This window comes from Hydra vulgaris, chromosome 14 (genome assembly GCF_038396675.1).
Source record: "Hydra vulgaris chromosome 14, alternate assembly HydraT2T_AEP".
Classification (NCBI taxonomy): Eukaryota; Metazoa; Cnidaria; class Hydrozoa; order Anthoathecata; family Hydridae; genus Hydra; species Hydra vulgaris.
The window spans coordinates 8832501-8857551 of NC_088933.1; the positions used below are offsets into that span (position 1 = coordinate 8832501).

Consider the following 25051-nt stretch of genomic DNA (forward strand, 5'->3'; position numbering starts at 1 on the left):
GGTTTAGGCAACAATCTTTTAAAAAAATGTCCTGATACATATTTTAGTATTTCTATTATTCAGAAATATTTGAGTATTTTAAAAGGTACAAATCAGTAGGTCCAGATAATGTTCACCCAAAAGTTTTAAGGCAATGTTCAGAATCTTTGTCGAGTTGTTTAGCATTATTATTATTATTTATTATTTCATAAATCCTTTAGTAGAGGAACTATTCCAAAGTTAAAGTCATGTGCAAGCGTTGTTCCATTCAAAAAGAGCAATAAATTAGATCCAACAAATTATAGACCTGTTTCATTAATATTAATCATCAGTAAAATTATGGAGCGAATTATTAGAGATTGTATGGTGGTGTTTCTTATTAAAAACAATTTAATTTCTAAAGAGCAACATGGTTTTGTTAATAATAAAAGTTGTATAACAAACCTGTTGGAAACATTAGATTTAATCATGCAAGCGTATGAAGAGGACATTTCAGTTGATGCTTGTTTTTAGATTTCAAAAAAGCATTTGATTTAGTCTCTAACAGGAAATTACTGGAAAAATTATTTAAACTGGGATTTGGGTCATCTTTGTTAAATTGGTGTAAATCATTTTTGTCAGATCGAACTCAGAGGGTGGTGATAGGAGAATATATTTCAAGTTGGAAGATGGTTACTAGTGGAGTACCGCAAGGTTCAGTACTCAGACCTCTTTTATTTGTTAGTTTTATTAACGACCTATGTAGAGGGGAATACTAAAGTCAATAAATTATATGCAGACGATACCAAAGTTACTTTAATCAATCATTGTTATAATGATAATAAATCATCACAAGAGGGCATTAACATGTTAGTAAAATGGTCTTTAAGATTTCTTAGTTAAATTTAATGAATCAAAATGTAAAATTGTGTATATTGGTAAAAAGAATCCTAGATATGAATTAAGTTAAACAACAATGTTTTAACAGAAACAACAATAGAAAAAGATCGTGGGGTTTTCATTTTAAATAATGTAGAGTGGAAGTATCATATTAATTCAGCTATAGGCAAAGCAAACAGAAAATTAGGCATGATTGAAAACTCTTTTGAGTATTTAGATGAATGTTAAATCTAAAATACTTCCAACGTCCTCATTTGGAATATGGAGCAACAGTTTGTAGTCCATTTTGGAAGAAGGACATAGACAATCTTGAACTTGTGCAACACAGGGCTACTAGAATCAAATCTTTAAGGGGGAAATTGTATGAAGAAAGATACTTGAATTTTCGACTTTGCATGATAGAAGAAGAAGAGGTTTTCTGATTCAAATGTATAAGATCTCAAAAGGGTAAGATATTGTTAATTTTCACCACCCTCCCTTAAATTTTCAGCTGGAACGATCAGGTAGAAGTAACAATTGTAGAATAGGCAGACAATTTACCAATTCGAGAATTCGTCACCATTTCTTCACAAAGAGAGTTACAAACGATTCGAATTCTTCCACAATATATAATAGATAAAGATAACTAATGCCTTTTTAAAAACAGCATCGATAAATATTTTGGTTTCTGAAAACTATTTTTTGTAATCAGCTGTCATAGTCTTAATTCTACTTAAGTAAGACTCAACACACCTTAAGTATGTACAGCATCTTTTCTATTCTATTCTATTTTAATTTAACTTTAAGACATTCATGATTTTTATCAGTCCGTATGAAACTAATTTGATATGTATGCTGAGTAAGAAATTAATTTTCTATGTATGCTAGAACTATGATAAATTTTGTTATTTTTTTTTTTATGTTTATTCGTTTTCATGGCTTTGCGCTTTCAAAAATGTTTTTGCTACATTTGCCAATTTTTCTCAATACTTATATAATAGTAAAATAAAAAAAATAAATTGCTATTTATTTGTAAAATATATTATTTTATTAATAAATTTTGCAATAGCGAAAGAAATTAAATAAAAGAATAGCATGGTTTTCTTTATAAATGTATTTACCACACTTATTGTCTGTCTGAAATTGTTTCCTTTATATTGCCCAATTTCCAGCGTTAGTACAAATTACTAGAGATAATGAACATAATGATTGCTCTTTTTGAAAAAGTATGTTTAAAAACTTTTGTTTTAAAAGTTCAGTAAATTAACAATTTACTAGCCCACAAGCTTTTGGAGCTTCTTCAATAACAAAAGTTCATCAGGGAATAAACTATTGGGTTTAAATGCACAACAAAAGTGCACGATATTTCAATGGGGGTAATGAAAACAACCAAATATTTTATGTTGGATTATTAATATTAATGACTTTTTATTTTCTAATTATTTAAAACAGTAAAATTTAGCAAAAATGATTAAAAAACAAATTTAAAAATTCTCCGTATTTCTACCCCAAATAATAAAGTATTTCCGTAATATAACTGACTAAAGTTGTGTATAAGTTGTATATCAAAAAATGTTTTTATTTTTGTTATATTCTTATCTTAGTATTTTTCTTTGTTTCTGCTTTTTTCCTCTTTTTACCTTTTGGTAGTGAAAAATAACCCCTAAAAAAAAGAAAACAAAAATCATCAAACATTTAGGTATATTATTTTTTTGACAAATTTTTTCTTTTTTTAATTTTCAATTTTTTTTTAGTTTATTTTATTTAGATTTTATTTCAAGATTCATGGCTCCTGTTCAATTAGATTTAAGAGATTCCTGTTAGATTATATTTAACAGCCATAAAAAAAGTGTATAATATTATATAGTATAATATTAATAATTAATTATATATTATATAGTATAATATTAATATTATAATTATATACAGTATAATATTATAGTTGTATAATATACTATACAGTATAAAATGTGAGTTTGTAGGAAATAGTAACTTGTATAGAGGTCTAAATTTTTTAAAGCAAAAACATAAGGAAATGTTTCTGATGGAGTGGCAAAATTTATAAAGAAAAAGAAATTTTAAAAAGATAACATACAAGTTCCAATAAATTGTCCGATGAAACTCTAATCAGTATAAACCAAATACACGAATCTCATAACATAAAATAACAAAGATTACTATTATTGAACTAGTCAAATCTGTTTATATAGAATTCAAAAGAAATCTTTGACATTAAACTACCAAAGACTATCTAATTAAAAAACATGTTTTCAATTGAGTAGGGTTAAACTTTAATTTTTTCTTTTATCTTTCCTTATTTTCAAGTATATCTAAAAACAATTTTTCTTTTCTTAGGAAATCGGCAACTTGATTAACCTTGAATATCTTGATGCAAGTGAAAATAAATTAGAGTGGATTTGCAATGAAATTGAAGGCTGCGAAATGCTAACAGATTTGTATTTGACTGCTAATAATCTTGTTCAGTTGCCAGAAAGTTTATGTAACTAGATTTTTTGGGGCTTTTTTACTTGCAATATTTTTAGTTTTTTTATAGATTTTTTTTGTCATAATATGTAGTAGAGTTATGTTGTGCAATTATTTATGACTTCAGTTAAGTTATTGTGCTTTAGCTTAACTTGAGTGGTAAAGGTTTTACTTGAAATCTTTAGCTTAAAAGGCATGTTTTTAAATTTATATTTGTTCTTGGGTTCTAAAAACACTCTCAGCTCTTGTAGTGTAAAAGTTGTTACTCAATTTATACTAAAACCTATATAATAAAAAAATAAATGTATATATATATATATATATATATATATATTCCATTTTTATATTATTCACCTCCCAAAGGCTGAGATAACCGCTACAGTCGAGAAGGCTGTTTTTTTTCTTCTTTTCACTCTTGGCTCTTTAACTCCGAAACATGAACCTTGTCAAACTAGACTACTGCACAGAGAAACAACTACTTTCAGGTCATGGTGTGGATCTAACTCTGAACTTCTCACTGACAAAGCCAGCACTCTACCACAACTGCATTATTGTATTTACACAAAAAGTTTTTGCGTTAAGATTAATCCAATAATATATTGTGTTAATCTTAGGTTATATTTTAGACTATTTGTGGTACCCAAATAGTCCATATTTAAATAATTAGAAGCATTAATTTTTCTCATTAAAGTTTCTTAGCTTGCTACAGTAGATTTATTTTAAGTATACATTACATAAGAATACATATACAAAAGAATACATTAATTTAAGTAAACAGACTTTAAGACAGACAATAATATTGTGTTAATGGAGGATAAATTTGAAAATAACATTTCAGTCAATACTAGTATTTATTATAAAATAAAATTAGCTAAAAGTTAATTTATTACATACATACATACATACATACATACATACATACATACATACATACATACATACATAAATACATACATACATACATACATACATACATACATACATACATACATACATACATACATACATACATACATACATACAAGATAAATAAGTTGTAGACTATAAAATATTGTATTTATAAAGAATTTATTTTAAATATTTTAATTTTTTTATTTCATAATCAAAGAAAAAAATAATAAAAGTATGTTCAGTATAAATATAAGAATTAAAAAAAAAAATACATGCAAAAAAACAAGAATAAAAATACAAATATTTAAAATACTGAAAAAAAAACTTGATTATGACCATTCAAAGTAGTGTGTTTAAACCATTGTTTAAATACGCTTCTTTGAAAAAGTATGTTAATAAATAATTAATAAAAAATAAAAAAAGTAATAAAAAATAATAAAAAATAAAAAAAGTTAATAAAAAAGGTTTTATTATGTACTGCTTATTATCATTTAGTTTTACATTTCTATACAAGTATAGTAATGTAAAGTAAAAGTAAACGAAATATATAAATGATTTATATAAGTAATATGATATCTAATGTATTTTTAAAGGGTTTTAATTTTTAAAGGTAAATTGAAAATGTTGGAGATTTTAAAAGTTGATGAGAATCAGCTGACTCATCTTCCAACTTCTATTGGAGGGTAAAAATATTCTTATTTAATTGTTACTATTATAATAAAAATAAAATTTATTTTTGTTTTTAATATTAGACTGGTCAACGAAACTTTTTTTTCATAACAGACAAAAATAAGTATTTTCGATGCTTTATTCAAATCTGGTTACAGTTTTGTTCTAGCGTGTATAATTTTTTTTTTCCCCCTGTATTCTATGAAAGTATAAGTAATTTTATGAAAATTTAGGGTGTAATAAATTACAATTTAAGCAAATCATTTATTTTTAAGAAATAAGTTATATATTTTACACTAAATTAACACGCAATGTTGCGTGCAACAAATTTACATTAAACATAGTTATGAACATATTTGTAAACAAATTATATACACATTACAAGATTTTAAAAGCTTTTATCTAAACATTTGTTTTGGAATTTCACAATATAACATCCAACAATGGTCAACCATCATGCTTTTGAATTTTTTAAAAATTTGACAATTATTTCTTTATAAGCATCAATAAATTTCTTAATCCCATCCTTATTTGCATATTGTTTGTTCTTCCCTGAAAGTTTGATTATATCCATTTGAAAGCCAGCCAAGCTTTCAATTCCAGTAAAATTAGGGTTCTTTCAAATTTTATATTCAATAAAACCTTCCTAATTTGTGGGTCAAAAAATATTCTCGCCTTCACTTTGCTACATTTTTTGAAATTTCTCAGAAAATATTCGAACCCTTGTGAATTGACTTTAACCCATTGCTTTAACAAAATTCTTCTTTAAACTAAGTTTAATGTAAAAAGGTGGTAGAAAGATCTTTGGGGATCAACTGAAGGAACAGACTGGACACTTCTTGTTCCTGGGAACTATGTAGACTTAAGTGTCTAGTCAAATTTGCTATAGTGTTCAGGGATTATTTTTTTCTGGATATTTCCGGAATTCCAGATAATTTTCTCAGTTTTTAGTTTTTCCGGATTTCAAAGCATTTTTCATACATACAAGTTTAGGTGTACATTTTTGTAATGTATTTATTTTTTAAGCTTTTACGCTCAGCACTCATAATAAATAAAGAAAAGTTTGAAAAAAAAGTTAAAAACAACTCAACTAAAAGCAATTAAGAGGAAAATAAAGAAAAATATATTCCAGATTTTTTCCGGATATTTTATCTAAACAATTTTCCGCATTTTTAAAATATGGTCTAGATGATCTATGAGTGTTTTGTTGTGTTCTACTTTAATCTTGAGGTGAGAAGCTTTTTATTGATTTTTTATCCAGATAGGTCTCTATAAAATCATTCAACTGCACTTGGATTAGTGTTGAAAATTTCCTGAAATTTTCAGGGAAAATTTGATCAAAATTCCTGGAAATTTTCAAAAAAATTTTATTGCAATAAACTTATATACTTTTATAAAATTAATTTCTTTGTTTCAAAAATGAGCATTTTATCATCATAGTATTTGGGTATTAATATTTCAATATTATCAATTTAGGTATTAAATATTTCAACCAAAAGTATAAAATAATAATGGCCCACAAATTCAAAACATTTTTTAGTCAAATTTTTTTAAACATGTTTATCAATTTAAGAATCATGCATTTGTTAAAAAAGCAATAAAATGCTTAAGTTGTTTTACGTTGTTATAAGTTTTATGTTGTTATATTTTTATCTTTTATGATTCCATTTCAAATTTTTTTATAAAAGGCACATGGTATAAATGCACTAGCTTTGTTAGATAATAATAATTTATCTAAAAAATGACATCAGAAAACATTTGATAAAATATTCAGTATAGTAATTTGCTTGGTATGATACTTATAAAATTGGCAGTATTGATTAAAAAATACAGTATACCTGTAAACCATTTTAAAGTGTAGCATTATTTTTTAATTTGTCTATTAATAACGTCAAAAGTGCCCTAGCAAGGTTGTGGCAAGTGATACTCAAGTCTTAAAAGCAAATCTCAGAGAGGCGTTTATATACTGATAGCAGCAGAATTTATGACCTCGAAATAGTTCTTTTTTTATTCTGCTAATAATATTTTTAAATGGTTTAAATTTAGTAAAAATGTTTCTTTTCTTTTTGTCTTCCATTAATCAATAACATCGTTAAATCGAGGAAAATTGTAAAATACTGTAAATATTCACTCACTTTTTATATACAATTTTACATTTTTCAGTGGGCCAATTTAAAAGACATTGGAAAATGCCCCTTCTCTTTAGGGATGAGGGTGCAAATTATGATTAGCCTCAAACAGCTTCCTAGGGCAATGAACCTCAATATGCTAAATAACAGGATACAACAATTTTAGAAAATTTTTAAACAAATTGTCATAATTGCTATTTATTGTTACAATAAAAATCTCAACAAAATATCAAAAAAGATTCTAGAAAATTTTTAATCTGTTTCACAATATTTCTCATCAAATTGTCCATAACAATAGCCTAAATAAGACATAAAATTTTACCCAATAATTATAAAAAAACTTATCTTTTCTTGAAATTTTCCGGAAAATTTCCAGAATTGAAAATTTCTAGGAAATTTTCATCCCTTGGTGCCAATGGTTTGTCTTGTCCACTTAGGTGGCAACCAAAATAAAGTTGTATATTCTCTTAAGGTTGGTTGTAATAGTCTGTTGTTGTAGTTTAGTTGTGAAATTACATAACATTTAATTTCATACATACATGCTTACATTTTATTATGTATGCATACATGTGTACATAACAAAACTTGTCTGGGTAATTATTCTTACATTCTCGAGATATGCTGATTGATATAAGCATATGAATTTGAAACTAATTATTACCAGCACCAAACTTCGCACGCCAGTAGCCACTGGCAGAATGTAGCATGATGTTCTCTGAGATAAGAGGTACCAATTGAGCATGTTGCCATACATACAATAAGGTGTCTGCAATAAACAATACTTTGTTTACAAAAATGTTAAATCTGTATTTGCATATATGCTTTTATCATAAAAACTATGTGTTAGAAAAAATTGGAGTTTTGGAATCAGCATCAAAAATGATAGGCAAACCAAATCTCTAATTATTTGTTTTATCTTTATATTATTTTTATATTATTATATTTTTTGCTCACATACAGATCTGATGGCTTTGTTGCACATTTAAAATGGTTTTTAGATTTTAAAAAAAACCTAATTTAGGTATTTTGGTCTGTTCTCTGTTTAGGGTTGATTGAAAAGACTCTTTTTTAGGAAATAAAATATTTAATGCATGAGTTGTTTGGCTCAAGAAGATCTTGCAGATTATTTCTTAAAAAAATATTTGTGAAGTATTGAGTATAAAGCAAAGCGTGAATAAAGTTTTATTTTTCACAAATGGTTTCTTTAATGGCCCTATAAAAACTTTTACAATCATTTATTTAAAATCATTTAATTGAGAATATTTTAAATCAAGATAAGGTTACTTCATATTTTTAACTTAAGGTGATTCATTGACAATGTATGCCCATACATTGCTCAGTTGCCTCTTTGGTGCTAAAAACAATACTTTTTAAAAGGTTGATTATACAAAAAAAATTTTTACATTTTTGGAATCATCAGAGAAAAGTAATTTATAAATAATTTTTATAAATAAATATTTTATTATAGAGATGATAATTTTTTATTTTAGTCTGTCAAGTTTAAGAGAGCTTATATGCAATAGAAATCAACTTGAGGTATTTTTGCTATATATTTTTGGCTTTGTGCTGTTTTACAAATCATACTTTTGAGTAATTAAGACTTTTTTTTGTTATATTTTCACCTATATACTATATACACCTATTTTTGCTATATATTTTTTGCTTTTTGTTGTTTTACAAATTGTGCTTTTAAGTAATTGAGATTTTTTTTATGTTATGTATTCACCTACCCAAGAATTAGGGGACCACTACAGAAGTGTAGAAGGCTACTTGTTTATTTTTTTTGTTATTGTATTTTTTATTTATTTTAATATTCTTACAGTTCTAGCTCCAAGTTAGTAGGTAAGATAAGTGATATTGTAGGGATAGAACAATCAATAATATTTAAAAATTCTTCTGTGTTTTGTCAAAGTGATGTATATTTATTTGAAATTACATACATGTTCATTTGGTTCAAATTCATTATGGAATTTTAAGCATGTGTTTTTATGTATTATATCATATACACTACAACAATCCTTAAAAAAAAACAAGTCAGTATAAAAAAAGTAAAAACTTATTTAACAGCTAGTTAAATGATGTATCGTGTTACCATAGCAATTTGTTCATTCAAAAGATTATGTATTAAATGTTTTTAATTCTTATATGAAGAGTTCTCAATGTTTTTAATTACAACATTTTTTTTTATTTAGACAATGCCTCCAGGTATTGGGTTGTTACGAAAGCTCCATACCCTTAATGTTGACGACAACTTTATAGAATACTTACCTGATGAGGTTAGTTTGTATACCTACTTATATGTAGTTACCTAGTTAATAGATCTATAAATAGTTTTAGTAATTTCTTTATCTAAGGATGTTGACTACTTAAGTTATTATTTAAGTTATTACTTAAGTTATTACTTAAGTTATTATTACTTAAGTTATTACTATTTAAATTTCCTAAAACTTTACGACAAAGGTGACCATTTTTATTATTTTTATTGTACTGTACAATGTTGTTTTAAAAATGGGTTATTGGTTTGTACAGTAGTGTGCAATTTTTTAAAAGATTGTTGTTTGAATTAGACTTTATTGCCACAGTTAGCATCTATCTTTCTATTGATTAAGCTTCCAGAATTGTAACAACAATATGAACTGGAGTGTTTAAAATATAATATACCTAAAAATAGTCTTGCTTCTCCAGATTGCTCACCAATTGATCTGTTGATTTGTGGATTCCTTTTCATTTTCTTACAAAAAATAATCTTTAAAATTTATTTTTGATTATTGATTTTTTTGTTAGTGTGTATTCTTGCTGGTTTAAAATAAAGTTAAAATGCTCCTGGTTGGGTGGAGTATATTTTATTCTAATTTTGTTTATTCTATTGCATTCTAATTTATTTTGCTAAATCAAAAAAAAAAAAAAAATTAGTTGCAATAATAGTGAAAAGGATATTTATTTGCATTTAATGAATGAATTATTTAATTTTTTATTTGACTTATTCTATTAAATAAAAATCATAAGTGCAAAAACTAAAAAAAATGAGGAGTACAGTTTATACTTATAAGATGGAGATAAAAGATCAGAGGTGGTGGAGATATAAAATCAGAGGAGATGGAGATAAAAGATCAGCGGTGATGGAGACAAAAAATTAGAGGTGATTGAGATAAAAGATCAGAAATGATGAAGACAAAAAATCAGAAGAGATGGAAATGAAAATACTTGCTTTTAAGTTAATTCAGTACACAAACTATGTTGTGTTGCGAAACTCTCAGTATACATACTTATGCTAATAGATTGAATAATCTATTTGAGTGGACAGGTTCACATTTACAAATATTTTAAATTCTTTTAATAACTCTTTTATGCTAAACTAATGATAGACTCTTTATATGCTAAATTAAATACTTTTATACTGAAAGTTTGCAATTATGAATGTTATTTATAATTATTTAATTATTATAGTTGTTATTATTAAGGTACTTTTTTTTCTTTATGCATCCTAAATATCAATGACTACTATATTAAAAAGTAACTTAAGGCATTATGAACTTAAACCAATCATTTTGTAGATAGCACATTTTCAAATTTTAAATTTAGATAGGAAGCTGTATTGGTTTGACAATTGTTTCATTAAGACAAAACCGGCTAGTTCATATACCTGATGACTTTGGCAGATTAGCCAACTTGGTTGTTTTAATGATCAGTTCTAATATGTAAGTTGTTATTTCTTTATTTTTTTTACATTTACTATATTACAATTATTGAGCTACAAAAGCAAATACATTTTATTATATTACTTTTTATTGAAAATTTTTATATACACACTGGAACTTTGTATTTAGTGCTAACTTAGTACTGTCAGTTATTGCATAATTTGGTACTTCATACTAACTTAGTACTGACAATTATTACATAATTATTACCTATTTCTAACTTAGTACTGTCAGTTATTATATAATTACATGTCATCTCATCTCTTTGTATTCCTTAACTGAATTGCCAATGGAGTAAAATTTGAAGTTGACACTTCAAATTTTACTCCATTTTTTTAGTATCTAAGCTTTTACAGCTTTAGAGTTATCAATACTGTCTCAATTTTTTTTTATTAAACAATAGAACCAATAAAATATTTTTTAAAAACTGTTTTTCTAATTTGTACCATGCTATTTTTTAGTGCATGGAATTGAAAAATTTGACACAAACCAAAAGTCAAAATCTAAAGTCAAAGCTTTCAAAATGATTTCATAAATTCAAAAAACTGCAGGATTTACTTTTTTTAATTCTGATTTATTTTCATTAAAAATTTATAAAAATAACCCTTAAAAATAAAGTTGCCTTTTAGTAACAAAAAAATATATACACATTTTTTATACAAAGTTTATAATATCTGGTTGCTGATATTTATCAATTTTCAAATAATAGTTATTTTAAAGTTATTTTTTAAACATTTTTTTTACTGTAAAATTATTTTTTTCCAAACTTATTAGTATAATTGGTTTTAAAAATTTTATAAAAAATTGTTGTTTTCATTTTAAGAAATTGTTGTTTTCATTTTAAGAAAATGCATTTAAATTTTACTCAAAATACGCAAAAAAAAACTATTAAAAAAATAATTTCAACTTCTTTTAACTAAATTATTCAAACTATACTATAGATTATTTATTGCTATATTAAATTATAAAACAATTGAATAATTAAGTAAAAAAATAAATAAATTTGTTATAAGCAATGATATTGAGATATGAAGAATGTTTCTGCAATATGAAGAATGATGTTGAACATTGAAACGTTCAACACTAATTTGTTTGATCACGAGTATATTAGAAAAAGTGTTGCTACATAATCCACATAATTTACTGTGATCCATTTAATTCGCACAACAAAAAAAGGAGAAGAATTTTAAAGACCTTTTAGACTATTTTTAAGAACTTATTAAAACTATTTTATAATTTTATGCTGAGAATTTTTTTTTTGTTGCTAAAATATCATGCATGTTTGATATATTAAGTTTTAACAATCTTATTTTCCTTGGAGAAAGTAAGAAAATTAATATTTAGTTTGCTCGTGAATTAAAAAATATTGGCATAGATGTCATTCCTGGAAGAAAGGTGTCTTTCATGTAAGATTAAAGTGACTTCATATAAAGATGATGGACCAGGAAAACAAGTCTGCAGCCAATGAAGATAAAAATAATGAACTTATTACCAAACAAATTTTTAAAATAAAATCTTTGTTCTTTTTTGACCTCCATGAAAATTTAAAATTTAAAAAGTCCTTTTATAATGCATGCTGTAACTTGTCACTCAAGAGTTGCTCTTGTTTTTAAACTGTTAAACTTTTCATAATTTTTTTTTACTAAGAGCAACTCAAAAGAAGTTATGAAAAGTTTATCAAACAGTAAGAATAGAAATTGAAGGAGTTTAAATCTATATTCTGTTTAACCCAAGAAAAATCCTTCAATAGATTATTTAAAAAAGTTGAATATAAAGCAAAAAAAAAAATTCATCAAAAAATCAAATGTAAAACAAAAAGTTCTAATTCCACTGGCTGCATTATAAATTATGGTTACACTGGTTCCATTATAACAAATATATAAAATAGTTTAATTTTACTATGTAAAAGGTGCAGTTATTATGCTAGTTGCTACAGAAAAATAGTATTTATCTTTTTCTGAAAAAAAATGGAAGTTGATATCTAAATTGGCGCTGGCCAGAATTTTAGACGCGAGAGCCGCATATAAATACTGGCGTGTGCCGAAGAGCTGCAATAAATATCTTGCTATGCCAACTTCATCTTTAAAAAGAATAATTGGAGAATGTAAACTTAGATTTTTTGTACATCAATATTTTGATTTTTTAAATGGAAATTGTACTTTTATAAATAAACTTAATATGTGCACAATTTATATTTAGTATTTAGTTTTTTTTACAATAAAAAAAGTAAAAGCTATTCTTTAAATGTAAACTTGGCTACATAAATTCTGATTCCTTTCTATTCACACCAGAAAACTATTTGCAGACAAAATTGAGAAAGTCTCAAAATCATAATTTTTTTAAATTAACACAATTACAACAACCATAAATTTCTTTATAAAAATAATTGTAAGCAAGATATAAAAATTTAAAGATAAAAAGGTTTCTTTGAGAAAAAAATTTTTTTAATGTATTTGAATTTATTCCAATTGAACTTGCTTATAACCACTCAATAGCATAAGTTACTAAACACTGCAAAATATCAAATAAATAAATGACTACACAATAAAAAAATTTCAATGAACTTCAATTAAGTTCAAATTACTTTTATTTTTACAACTGGAAAATATCTTTTCATCATTCAAAAACTTAGACATAACAGAAAGAATTGTTTTTATAACATCGATTATTTTTTGTAAAAGACCATTAGAAAATTCTTTTTGTATAATAACTTGCATAATTTACTGTATATTTATTAGGCACTAAGATTTTGAACACTACTGGTAAGTTTTTAAAAATCTGGTTTCAAGTTGTAGTTGATATTTTAAGCAACTGTAACAAATGTTCACTAGTTAGATTGGCACGATACTTTGATTTAACAAATTTCATAGTTAAAAATAAAGATTCACATGTGTATGTTGAAGCAAAAATTGAAATAAGTTTTATACTAATCCTTTTTAATTGAGGATTTAATTCAGGAACTATTTTCCAAATATCCAATTAAGTTAGTGTTTTATGCAATGTATTGCATATTGTTTTATGTATTTTATGCATATTTTTTTTATATAACATAGTGTTTAATTATTTATTGAAGATTTTGATCATCTTGGAGATCTAGTAATTCCATTTCAAATTATGATGTTTCGTCAAGTATATTTTCTGGTATTGGACAACCATTACTAATAATATCAATTAAAAAAGGATTTACTTTCCGGTATGATTCAATCTTGTGATCATCATACTGAATCATAGGATTAGGATTATGAATCATCTTTTTCATTTGAGGAAAATGATTAAAAGTTTTTAAGGTAAGATCTTTTTGAAATAGAGCAATTTTTTTGCTAAATATAGTCTGAGCAAGATCAGATATATTTTTTTCTTTTCCCTGAAGCAACAAATTCAGATTTTGTAAATGTTGCATTACATCAGTTAAAAATAAAAGATCTTGCAAGAAATTCACATTGTCAAAGATTTCAAATGTATTTTGCTTTTCAAGCAAAAAACTTTTAATTGGTTCTAATAGTTCTACAAACCTATAAAGAATGTCACTACTTGAAAGCCACCTTACAGTACAGTAAAACAATAAGTCACTTAGTCAGCAAGATCCGATTCACTAACGAAATTTTTAAACTATCAGTGATTTTTTGCAATAGATCGAATATAATTTACAATCTCCAGCACTAATTTAAAAACAATTGGAAAATTAAAATGTTTTTCTGCTAAATGTTCTCAATGAATCACACAATAAACTGGGATAAACCTGGGATAAAGGATATTTAGGATCACTATTTAGTAAATTAATAAGCCCATCATGTATTCCAACCGTTGCTGTTGTGCCATCTGTACCAACACTAACAAGCTTGTTCTTTAGAGCCATTTGGCCATCCCTGATCTAAATAATTTTTAATTATCTTTTTCCACTTCCAAGACCTAGATGATTGCAATCTGCAGAGAAAACTTTGCTAAACTTAATGTGGACATTAAAAAGATCAAATGATAAAATAATCCAATTTAAGAGCAAAATTGATTTCTTTCTGAAAATCATCAATGAAGCAGCTCCTTGATCATTTCCTTAAAATGATTAACACACTCTACAAAATTCTCTTCATTAATCATTGTACTGTTTTTTATTGAATTTGATATAAATTTGATATAAATAGATATAAATAAATGGGACGCAATATGCTGCAGCAAGTTATTTCTGATAAAAAAGTACTGAGCAATGCTTTTTTTGCTTAGTAAATAATTACTAAAAATGATATGCATCTGATGTCTTATTATCAAATCTCTCCACCTTTGCTTATCTTAGTCTTCAGAATAAGGCAAAACCCAATAGAATAAACATGTGGAGCTTTGTCCTTGCCACTGTATTGGTGCCATTCAAACTATAAAATTTTACATTTACAAAAAGTACTTCAGCCTTCTTTCTACTAATAATTTCCACTAATCCCAAGAATTCTTCCTTTACTTTGTTTTCAATACTATTGTTGCAGATGAAATTGCTAAATCGACATATTTAGCTTTATGTTTATTTGCGTTTAATTTCCTGATTATTAGAGAATGCTTTTTTATGAATATAAGTCTTGGTGTTTCATATATGATAACTATCTATGGAAAGTACTAGTTGAGGAGATTAAAAGTTGATGTGTGTTGGGTTTAATCAAGAAACTTATTGTTAACAATTTGTTTTCCAATAACTGTTACAGAAAAATGATATAAAATTAGATTGAGCACCAAAGCTTTGAAGACAGATGGGCGAACTTTAAATCAGAGAACTAAATTTTAATCAAACTGTTTAAAATTTTTAATTACTTTCTTGATTATTTTTTGTAGTTTATTTTTTGTATTTATTATTATATATCTTTCAATCAAAATTAATCAGATCAAAATAAGAAAATTTTTGTAGTTTTAAAAGTTTGTTACATATGAAAGTATATAAGAAAAAAATTTCGGAATCCTTTTTTTTTAGGCATCTCAAGATTTACTTCTTTTTGTATAGGGCATCAGAAAACCTAAGAAAATATTTTTTTGAAATAAAATTTTGAAGATTTTTGTGGTGCTTTTGTTTATTAGTAGAAAAAGTTCTGAGTTCTTCACTTTAAAAAATTATTTTGGTACAAATGGTAAGGTACAAGTATTTAATACTGTTGAACAAATATTGCATAAATTAAAGCTAGTTGTGTGACAAAATGTGCTCGACAAATAAATTGGCGCTGAAAAAAAAGTATCAATATCTGAAACCATATGTAGTGAACGCTAATATTTGTAATGTTTTTGTTTTGTTTTTTTCACAAATGTTTATATACCAAAAATTATTAAAGTCTGAGACTCTATGGTCTCAAGCATGTTGAATTGACCTGGAACAACCCACTTAACAGTTCAACTGCTTTTATTTTTTTTCCCAGTTATTTATAATTTAAACTTTTGTCATAGTCTTGTTAATAGTGAATTTGTGCGTAATGATTTGTTCAGGTGATAGAAATAAGTTTGATTCTCATAAAATTTTTGCTTGTACAGGTTGAGGCAAAATTAACTCCCCCATTTGGTTTGCTTACAATTTTGAAATAAATGAAAGATTTTTTTTTTTTTTCAAATAATATTTTTATTTAGCATTTAAATTTTTTGTTTGTCAATTTTCAAAAATGATATCAACTAAATGTCCACCTTTAGTGGTTCTACACAAATCAGCTCTTTTTATTGAATTTTTCATTACTTTTTTAAGTATTTCAACCAGTATGTTTTCTATTTCTTGTCAAATATTATTTTTTAGTTGATCAAGAGTTTGTGGTTTATTCACGTGCACCTTTTCTTTTAAATAACCCCATAAAAAGAAGTCTGGAGCTGTTAAATCAAGTGATCTTGCAGGCTAATCCAAATCATCAAAACAAGAAATTAATCGACCTAGAAAAAGGTCTTTCAAAATCTGTGTTGTTTCATTGGCTGTATGTGGTGTGGCACCATCCTGTTAAAACCACATATTGTCCAGATTTTGTTCTTCCATTTGTGACATTAAAAAGTCTTGGATCATTTGTCAATAATTATGACCAGTAACAGTTGTTGTTTGTCCATTTTCGTCTTCAAAAAAATAAGGTCCAATGACATTTTTGGCATGAATATCACACCAAACTGTTATTTTTTGTGGATGCAATGGTGTTTCATGAATGATTTGTGGGCTTTCATTTCCCCAGAATCGAGAATTTTGTTTATTGACATGGCCACTGAGATGAAAATGTGCTTCGTCACTCATTATCATTTTTTCACTAAAATTATCAATTTCTCTCGCAAGATTCAAAATGACATTACTGTACTTCAAACGCTGATTATGGTCTGATGATAAGGGAAAAGGTGTAAATCTCTTTTCGAAATTCGTTGAAGAGAGCACTGAGAAATGTTTAATTGTTAAGCACGTCTTCTTGTTGATGTTTTTGGTAGCTCTGCAACATTTTCACGAACACAAGCGATATTTTCTTCAGAGCGGGCGGTTCTTGGTCTTCCTGAATAGTGAGAGTCTAAAGTTGTTCCATACTGTTCAAATCGATTTGATAAAGCATGAATTGTTTTCTTATCAGGTGCTGATTGATTGCAATGTCTTTTTCGATATTCTCGTTGAGTTAACACAACTGACTTATTTTTTTGAATAAAAATAGTCACGATTTCTGCACGTTGTTGTGGAATGAATCGATTCATAATTAATTTTTTGCTATTCTACTTTACAGCTGTAAAAAAAAAATAATGACAGTTAATATCAAAATAAAAAATAACAGCTCTTTCAAATAGGGGAGTTAATTTTGCCTCACCCTGTATAATGATTAACATTTGTTCAGGTGATACTGAGGGTAAGTTTGATTCTCATGACGTTTGTGCTTGCAAAAATGATTAAAATTTGTTCAGGTAACTGAGCATAAGTTTGATTCTCTTAAAATTTTAATTATTTACAGGATAGAGTATCTGCCCTACTCCATGATGAAATTAAAGAAGCTGCAAGCGCTTTGGCTCTCAGAAAACCAGGTATTTGATAATAATATAAAAATACTTTCTATGATGTTTTATAATTTACATATAAAAGATAAATTTTTTATAAATAATAAATAAAAAAGTAGATCAATGTATAATATATAAATAATATAATTAAATTTGTATATATACTTATGAATATTTATACAGGATCTATTTATCAGTTTGTGACACTGCTTCCATAAATGCCCTGTTAAAAATGTGTTTAATAAAAAAAGTATATATAAAAACAGAAAATGGTAGAAGAATAAAAATAAAAAATGATAGAAGTATATGAACAAATGGTTGATCATTGATTTAAAAATGTATTTAAATTATCTTGTTCTGAATCTTAATCAGTATAATTTAGAAGTTCATTAAATAGGATGCTACCTTTAAAATAAAAGCCATAACATGCAACACTCAAGCAACAACCTTGTTTGTCAATTTGTTTCTCTGAGCAACAAACTTGTTTGTCAATGTTCTTGTTTTGGAGTTGAAGTGTCGAAAAAGGCAACAGTGACAAATTAAAAAAACAATTAAAAAAAAATTAGTAGTCTCTTAGTCTCTTCAACTGCAGCAGCCTCTGCATTTTTTTCACTGTAGCCTGTGAGGAGGTTTTTTTCACTGTGGCCTGTGAGGTTTTTTTTGCATATTCAATTCAAGTAATTATTATGCATAGACTGCATTTTTTCATTAGAAAATTTGCTTTAATTTTAAGAAAAGTTAGCGTTTAGCATATGGGTTACCATAGGTGAAATTACAGATTTATAATCTACTGTAACTGGTTTTTTGGTAAACAACAGTAGACATTTGTGCATTCAATCAAGTCATAATAATGCTGTCCTGATGATGTTGTTAAAGTTTTTGTTTAAATTTAAATGAGGGTCAAAAACAATTTCAGGATATTTATAAGCTTGTTGAAAATGCTTGAATGTTTTTATTATAGGAATTTAAGCTACTGCTGTCATTTTGCTTTTCTAAACATCATTAAGTTTTTACTACATTTAAAATGATAGTTAAGTTGTTTTTGTTTTGAAGTTTAATGATTTCTTCTCTTTGAGATTTTTTTAATGATGGAAATGTCTGTGTCCAAAAAATATTACAGCCTTGTATGCAAATTTAATAATTTTGGAATTTATTTGCCAAATTCATAGAATATTAGAAATAGGTCTTACTTACGCATATTATGATTTACACACTTCTACATCATATTACAGAAAGTTTTTTCAAAATTTTCTTATTATTTTCAACACATTGACATTGTATAAACAAAACCATTCTAATTCAAAAGTACAAACACTGTAAAAAAAAAAAATTTTAATTGTAGCATATAATAATGAAGATTGTAGTTGAGCCAAAAAAAATTGCAGCCAATACTATCAAGGCTTTATTGTAGCCTATAATATCAAAGGCTTTGTAACCTTTGATATCAAAGTTGTAGCCTATAATATCCAAGGCTTTAGTTAAATAAAAAAAAATTGTAGTTTATAATATTGAAGGTTTATTAAGCCTTCAACATTACAAATCGAAGGCTTTAGTCAAGCCAATAAATATTGTAGCATATAATGAAGATTTTAGTGAAGCCAAAAAAAGTTGTAGTCTATAATATCAAAAGTTTTTTTTTTTTTCAATTGTAAATTTATCTCCACAAAGCCATGAAGGCTACTACAGTCAAGGAGGCTACTTTAGTTGTGGTTACAACCCTCTCCAAAACGTATAACTCCAAAACACAAACCTTAATGAATGAGGCTGCTGGGCAGAGAAACAAGTTAAGTGCAGTACTACAAGGAACATGGTTGGGATCAAATTCAGAACTTCTCACTTATAAGGCGAGCGTTCTACTACTATCACATAATTTAGTTAAGCCAACTAAAGTTTATATTAAGTTTATTATTTTTGTTTTTTTAATTTTATTTCTTATTTTTATCAAAACTTTCAATATTTTATTTAATCACTATTTAAAAAAAAATTGTTACTTTTCCTTTTTTGAAATTGATACCTAAAATATTTTATATTAGGCAAAGCCGTTGATTCCACTGCAAACAGACTGGGATCCAATAAATGAACGCCGTTTTCTTACCTGTTATATGTTTCCTCAGCGTCCTATTAATGATGGTGATATTTTTGAAGAGAATGAACCAGGTTAGTTAATTTTTTTATATTTATGTTCCTAGTTTTTTTAAAGTATTTTTAATTTATAAATTTTTCATTTTATTTATCTTTTATAAGATAATGAGCAATCAAATTTTCAAACCACTTACCACGAGGAGGAATGGAAAAAGCGCACTTCTGTTTTGTTTGACATAGACGAAGAGGACCCTCAAGTGGTGAGTGTTATTGTTTTGTTGAGGATTGATTTGTTTCTATCAGTCTTGCATTACTCAAGTCATCTTTTAAACTATTTAAAAGGTTCGCTTATCTCGTCAACCTACTCCTTTTCCTAAAGACATTAAGGACCGTGTGAATCAATTTCGTCAGCATGCAATTGCTAAAGGTCATGTAACTGAACACCATTCTAATGGTGAAATGGTATTCTCAGAGGGTGACACAGATAAAGACTATAATGTAAGTTTAAATAAACTGTTTAAACTAAAAAATTAGGCAATGTTTTAAAAGGTTTTTAATTTTAGATAAGATCGGAACATATTATGAGATTATTAGAAACTGAAACTGTGAATTCATCATCAAAAGCAGGTGAAGAGGATGAGGAAGAACAATTATTGGATCAGTTACAGAATACATCGCTTACTCGTCCCAACAGTCAGTCAATTCAGGTTTATAAATTATGTGTCAATTTGCTTACATGTTTAGAATTTATAAAGATTTGTTCACTGTGGGAGTGTGAATATGGGTAAGGCTAAGACTTGTATGTGTTTGTGTGTGTGTGCGCATGTGTGCATGTGCATGTGTAAAATTGTGGATGAGGCTAAAAAAATCTGGATGTGTATGTCAGTGTGTATGGATATAAGGCTAATTAGAGAGTTCTTTTTCATTTACTCATTTAAAACTTTCCAATGATTCAGGTAGGTCAAATAGTTATAAAACTTGATTATATGCTTGTGGTAGTGATGATAATAAAAACTTTGATTATATACTTGTGGTTGTGATGATAATAAAAACTTTGATTATATACTTGTGGTTGTGATGATAATAAAAACTTTGATTATATACTTGTGGTTGTGATGATCAAAATTAAATAAATAATAAAGTAGCTAGTAAAAAATGAAGAAAAATTTCCTAAAGAATTTTCTTTAGAATTGCTTTAGAATATTCAAAAATAATCAAAAAACATAAACATAAAAAAAAGTTACTATCCTCACTTCATAAGATACTTCATAACTGCAGATATTGTTGTTTCTATGTTATTACTAAAACCTATTTTCTCACTTCTTTCCTCACTTTATAACTGTAGATATTGCTGTTTTTATGTTTGTACAAAGTAACAGTAATATCAGAAACCTGGTGTAACACCTTCATCTCATGTCTACACAACCTTATTATAAAATCTTCACCTCTGAACCGTGCTTAAACTATATAATTGACAAGTCAAAGTAATCAGAATGTTGATACAAAAATTTTCTTAAAGGTGTATCTGTCTACAATGTTATGTATCTGTTAACAAGGTCACATAGTAGACCAAAACTAAGTAAATAATATTTTTCGTTCTGTAGAAAGGAAATCTTAAATTGTGAGCATTTTAAAAAATTTTATATGTTTTTATTTGTCATCAATAACATTACATTTTTAGAGACTTACAAGTAACTCAAGTAGTTCATCATACAAACTTCCATCGCTTGGTTGCTACAGTGATGATGACCTTGATTCTTCAGTTAAACCAAACATTAAGCTGAGTTCAGATTCCGGACTTGGAAGCATGCAGTTAGTTGAGGAGTCAAACTTATGGAGGAATGGTAGTAGTCAAAAAAAAGTTTTTTCTTGAATTATTAAATATAGGTAATGTATAAGTTGATGTATATTTATGATATTTATGATGCACTTGTTTTAAGAGTACCCAACAATCCACGAGATAGAAGATATTGTAAGTTTTTAGATTTTTATTTGATTTGTTTGAAATTTTTTGTTTTGTTTCTTTTATTGTTTATTTTACTTTATTGTTAACTAATAATCTTAGTAATAATAAGTAACTAATAATCTTAGAATTAATTAATAACCTTTTATTAATCAATTGTATTAATAATTGTAATTAATAGTTTAAAAATAATAATAGTTAGGTAATTTTTGAATAATTAATTCTGTCGACTAGATTCGGGTTACCATCAAGAAAACACCAAATCTGGGCTTTAGCGTTTCTGGTGGTGTTAACTCTCCTGGAAATCCTTTTCGACCAGATGATATGGTATATGCTTATTTATCAAAATTCTGATAAAAGTAAGATATTAGTAATTAGTATCCTTCTTCTTATCAAGCTTTCTTTTTTTTTTCTCAAGGGAATATTCATAACAAAGATTTTATCTGATGGTCCTGCTGCTTCTCTGTTACAACCAGGAGACAAGGTCCTTGAGGTATTCATCTTCGATGAGATTTTTATTGTATTCATCTTGATGACATTTGATGAAATTTTTATTGTATTCATCTTGATTATCTTAATTATCAGGTAGATGTGGATACAATTTGTAAGTGAATACTTAAGTAATCCAAGTATTAGTGTCGATTTTTTTTTTCCCCAGACAACGAGGTTAATTTTGGAAATGAATTATATGTGGATTCTTATGTCAAAATAGTTGCACAAGTGAAACAAATATGTTACATATTTGAAACATAAACATGCAAAAAAGTTCAATTATGTCACTTGTAAAGAGACGAAGTTTTTTTTTCAATAACAGTTAAACATTAATAGACCACCTGTTTCTAACATCAAATTATTGCATTAGGGTCAAAATGAATTAAAAATTGCTTTCAATAAATTAATTGTTTGGTGAATTAAAAAAACTGCTGAATATAAGAAGAAACTTATAAAAAGTTGAACCACACATTACCATTCCAGAATGCATACTTAATGATCTTTTCTGCTGATCAGGCTTTTTTGTTACAGAACTATAACAGTATTAAAAAGTAGAGTGCTGTCTAAAAGTTTAATGAACATTGACACTGGTTTTGTTTCTCGTTCCAGATAACTCACTGCAGCCAACTGTTTTTGTAATTTTTGTGAACATATTTCAAAAAATTTTGAAATCTAGTTATTAACTTACAGTTGGTGTTTATGCAATAGCGATGAAACCTCTAAAGAAATTTGGTCTGCATTTACTAAATGAATTATTCTGACTAATTAGTATTCCAACAATGAAGAAAAACAGGAGAGCAAAACGTGCTAGAGAATAAAGGGACTCCAAACGCTATACTTTTCCTGCCATTCCAATTAAACAGGTTAACCCATTTTTAGACATCCAAATCACTCCAGCTTCCATTGCTAAATTTATTTCTCAATTAAACTCTTCCACGACTTGTGGTCCAAGCAACATTCCTGTCTTACAAATTTTTCCAAAATAAATACACAGTTTAGAGATAATTCAGCAATATCTCCAGTTTTAGATAAAACTTAAAAACTGTTTTTGTTAATTGTAAATTAATTTCAATAAAGCTATTAACAAAGTATATGAGTTCTAACATAATTGTTTGATTTAAATTTCTTGGATCCATTTTAGGTTATAAATACATCTACAAACTGATATATTTTGCCATGGGTAAATGTTTAATGTAGTAATTCTTAGTCTTTTTGAAACCCTAATAAATTTTAATTTATATGCTCTTTTTATGATATTTTATAACTAAATATTTAGTTTTAACAAGTATTTAATAAAAAATCGTGAAAAGTTTGAATCTTAAAAAAACATACACTCGAATAATTAATTATATTGTATAACTACAAAGTTTTCTTTAAATAATACTCATTTTGTTACAAATTTAATACACTTTCTTTATAAATATATTATATTTTGTAAAAAAATTACATTCTTCTAAGGAAATGACGTCAAAACACGTAGCTTACAGACCGCGAGTTAAATTTTATCTAGCATATCGATCTTACGGCAAGAACTTCATCTTGGAACATTAAAATATGAAATACTTCAATATAAACCATCTCCGATATAATCCAATCCGCTGAAAATGGCTTTGAATATAAAGATAGGTAAAGGAAAGTGTTGCAAGAAAAATTAATGAAAAAACATTTGACGCCTCAAAGTTATGTTTGATCACAGTAACACAGTTTTTCAAAGGTTGCAAAAAATTTAAATGTAGCACAGCACTGATTACGGGTTAAAAAAGCATCAGTTTTAGGATAAATTCCTGCCTCAAGAAAGTTGACAAATATCTCGTAAAAGACCCATTCAAGTTAATTCGTTTTAGTAATGGAAAAATCAGAATAGTCTAATAGAAGATTTTTGAAATTGAAACTAATAAAGAAATAATACTCTGTATAAATACATTTCTGTTTAATTTGTAGCTTAAAAATTTTGTAATAAAGTAATAACAAATTAAAAATTTCACGAATTTCAATACCTATTATACTAAGTATTGAACTTTTTTTATATTAATTAATTTTTTTTTAAAGATAATTTAATTTTATTTAATTTAGGTCAACGATATTGACTTCACTAACATTCATCATAACGACGCTGTAGATGTCTTAAAATCATGCGACGTAGTCTACATGACGCTCTCTAGAAGGCATTATGATCAGACGTAATGAGATTTGTGTAAATCAGTACTGCATTAGTATAGAATGTTACTCTACGTTGAGCCAAACAATTCTAGAGGAAGATTTATGGTAAAGGCGAAAATTAAGTTCGGTTTGGTTAGAGTGCCGAAGATGTGCATCTCTCAATTGCCTAAAGAAACCTCACGTTTTTAGTAAATGACATTTATATTCATATTCCATAAAGCAGTTAATTTTACATTGAGTCGGTGAAGCCATTGCTGGGCGAAAGGTCTTTGTCGACCGTATAATCATTTAAAACATTTACTATGTAAATAATTACTTGTATTAACTATTTCCACAATATTAAAATTGTTATTACATATGTCAATTAAGTTATTGGAAATAAAATAATATAAGTAGTCAATAGGGAATCTATTGATGATTTTTAGCAACCTTTTTTAGCAATTTGGATTGATGGTAAAATTGTTAAAAAGTCCTTATTGCATATGCTTTTATATTTCGATGGACGTTGTTAAAAGTTGCAACATTTTATATGTGTTTTAACTATTCATTTAGAATGTATTGATTTTTTTTTCTATTTATCAATGAATTTGTGAAATTTGTAAATAGTTGTGTTTTATAAACATTTTATTAATTGATAATAGCGAAAATCGTTTGTTTTATTTTTTATCCGAAGTTAAATTTTGCGG

General features: G+C 26.5%; 1 protein-coding gene across 4 annotated transcripts in view; it reads left to right on the forward strand.

Moving 5' to 3' along the window:
- The window catches only part of LOC100209114 (erbin), a 66570-nt gene extending 41558 nt beyond the window's left edge, over window positions 1-25012 (forward strand). For all 4 annotated transcript variants that reach the window (XM_065817619.1, XM_065817617.1, XM_065817618.1 and 1 more), the window contains 15 exons: window positions 3193-3337; window positions 4823-4895; window positions 8501-8546; window positions 9203-9286; window positions 10593-10708; window positions 17626-17695; window positions 19702-19825; window positions 19913-20010; window positions 20093-20248; window positions 20314-20457; window positions 21432-21594; window positions 21691-21722; window positions 21948-22040; window positions 22132-22206; window positions 24279-25012. In XM_065817619.1, coding sequence (XP_065673691.1) covers window positions 3193-3337; window positions 4823-4895; window positions 8501-8546; window positions 9203-9286; window positions 10593-10708; window positions 17626-17695; window positions 19702-19825; window positions 19913-20010; window positions 20093-20248; window positions 20314-20457; window positions 21432-21594; window positions 21691-21722; window positions 21948-22040; window positions 22132-22206; window positions 24279-24389 — 1530 coding nt within the window. In that variant the 3' untranslated portion in view covers window positions 24390-25012. The remainder of the gene's footprint in view (window positions 1-3192; window positions 3338-4822; window positions 4896-8500; window positions 8547-9202; window positions 9287-10592; window positions 10709-17625; window positions 17696-19701; window positions 19826-19912; window positions 20011-20092; window positions 20249-20313; window positions 20458-21431; window positions 21595-21690; window positions 21723-21947; window positions 22041-22131; window positions 22207-24278) is intronic.
- Window positions 25013-25051: the final 39 nt, after the last annotated feature.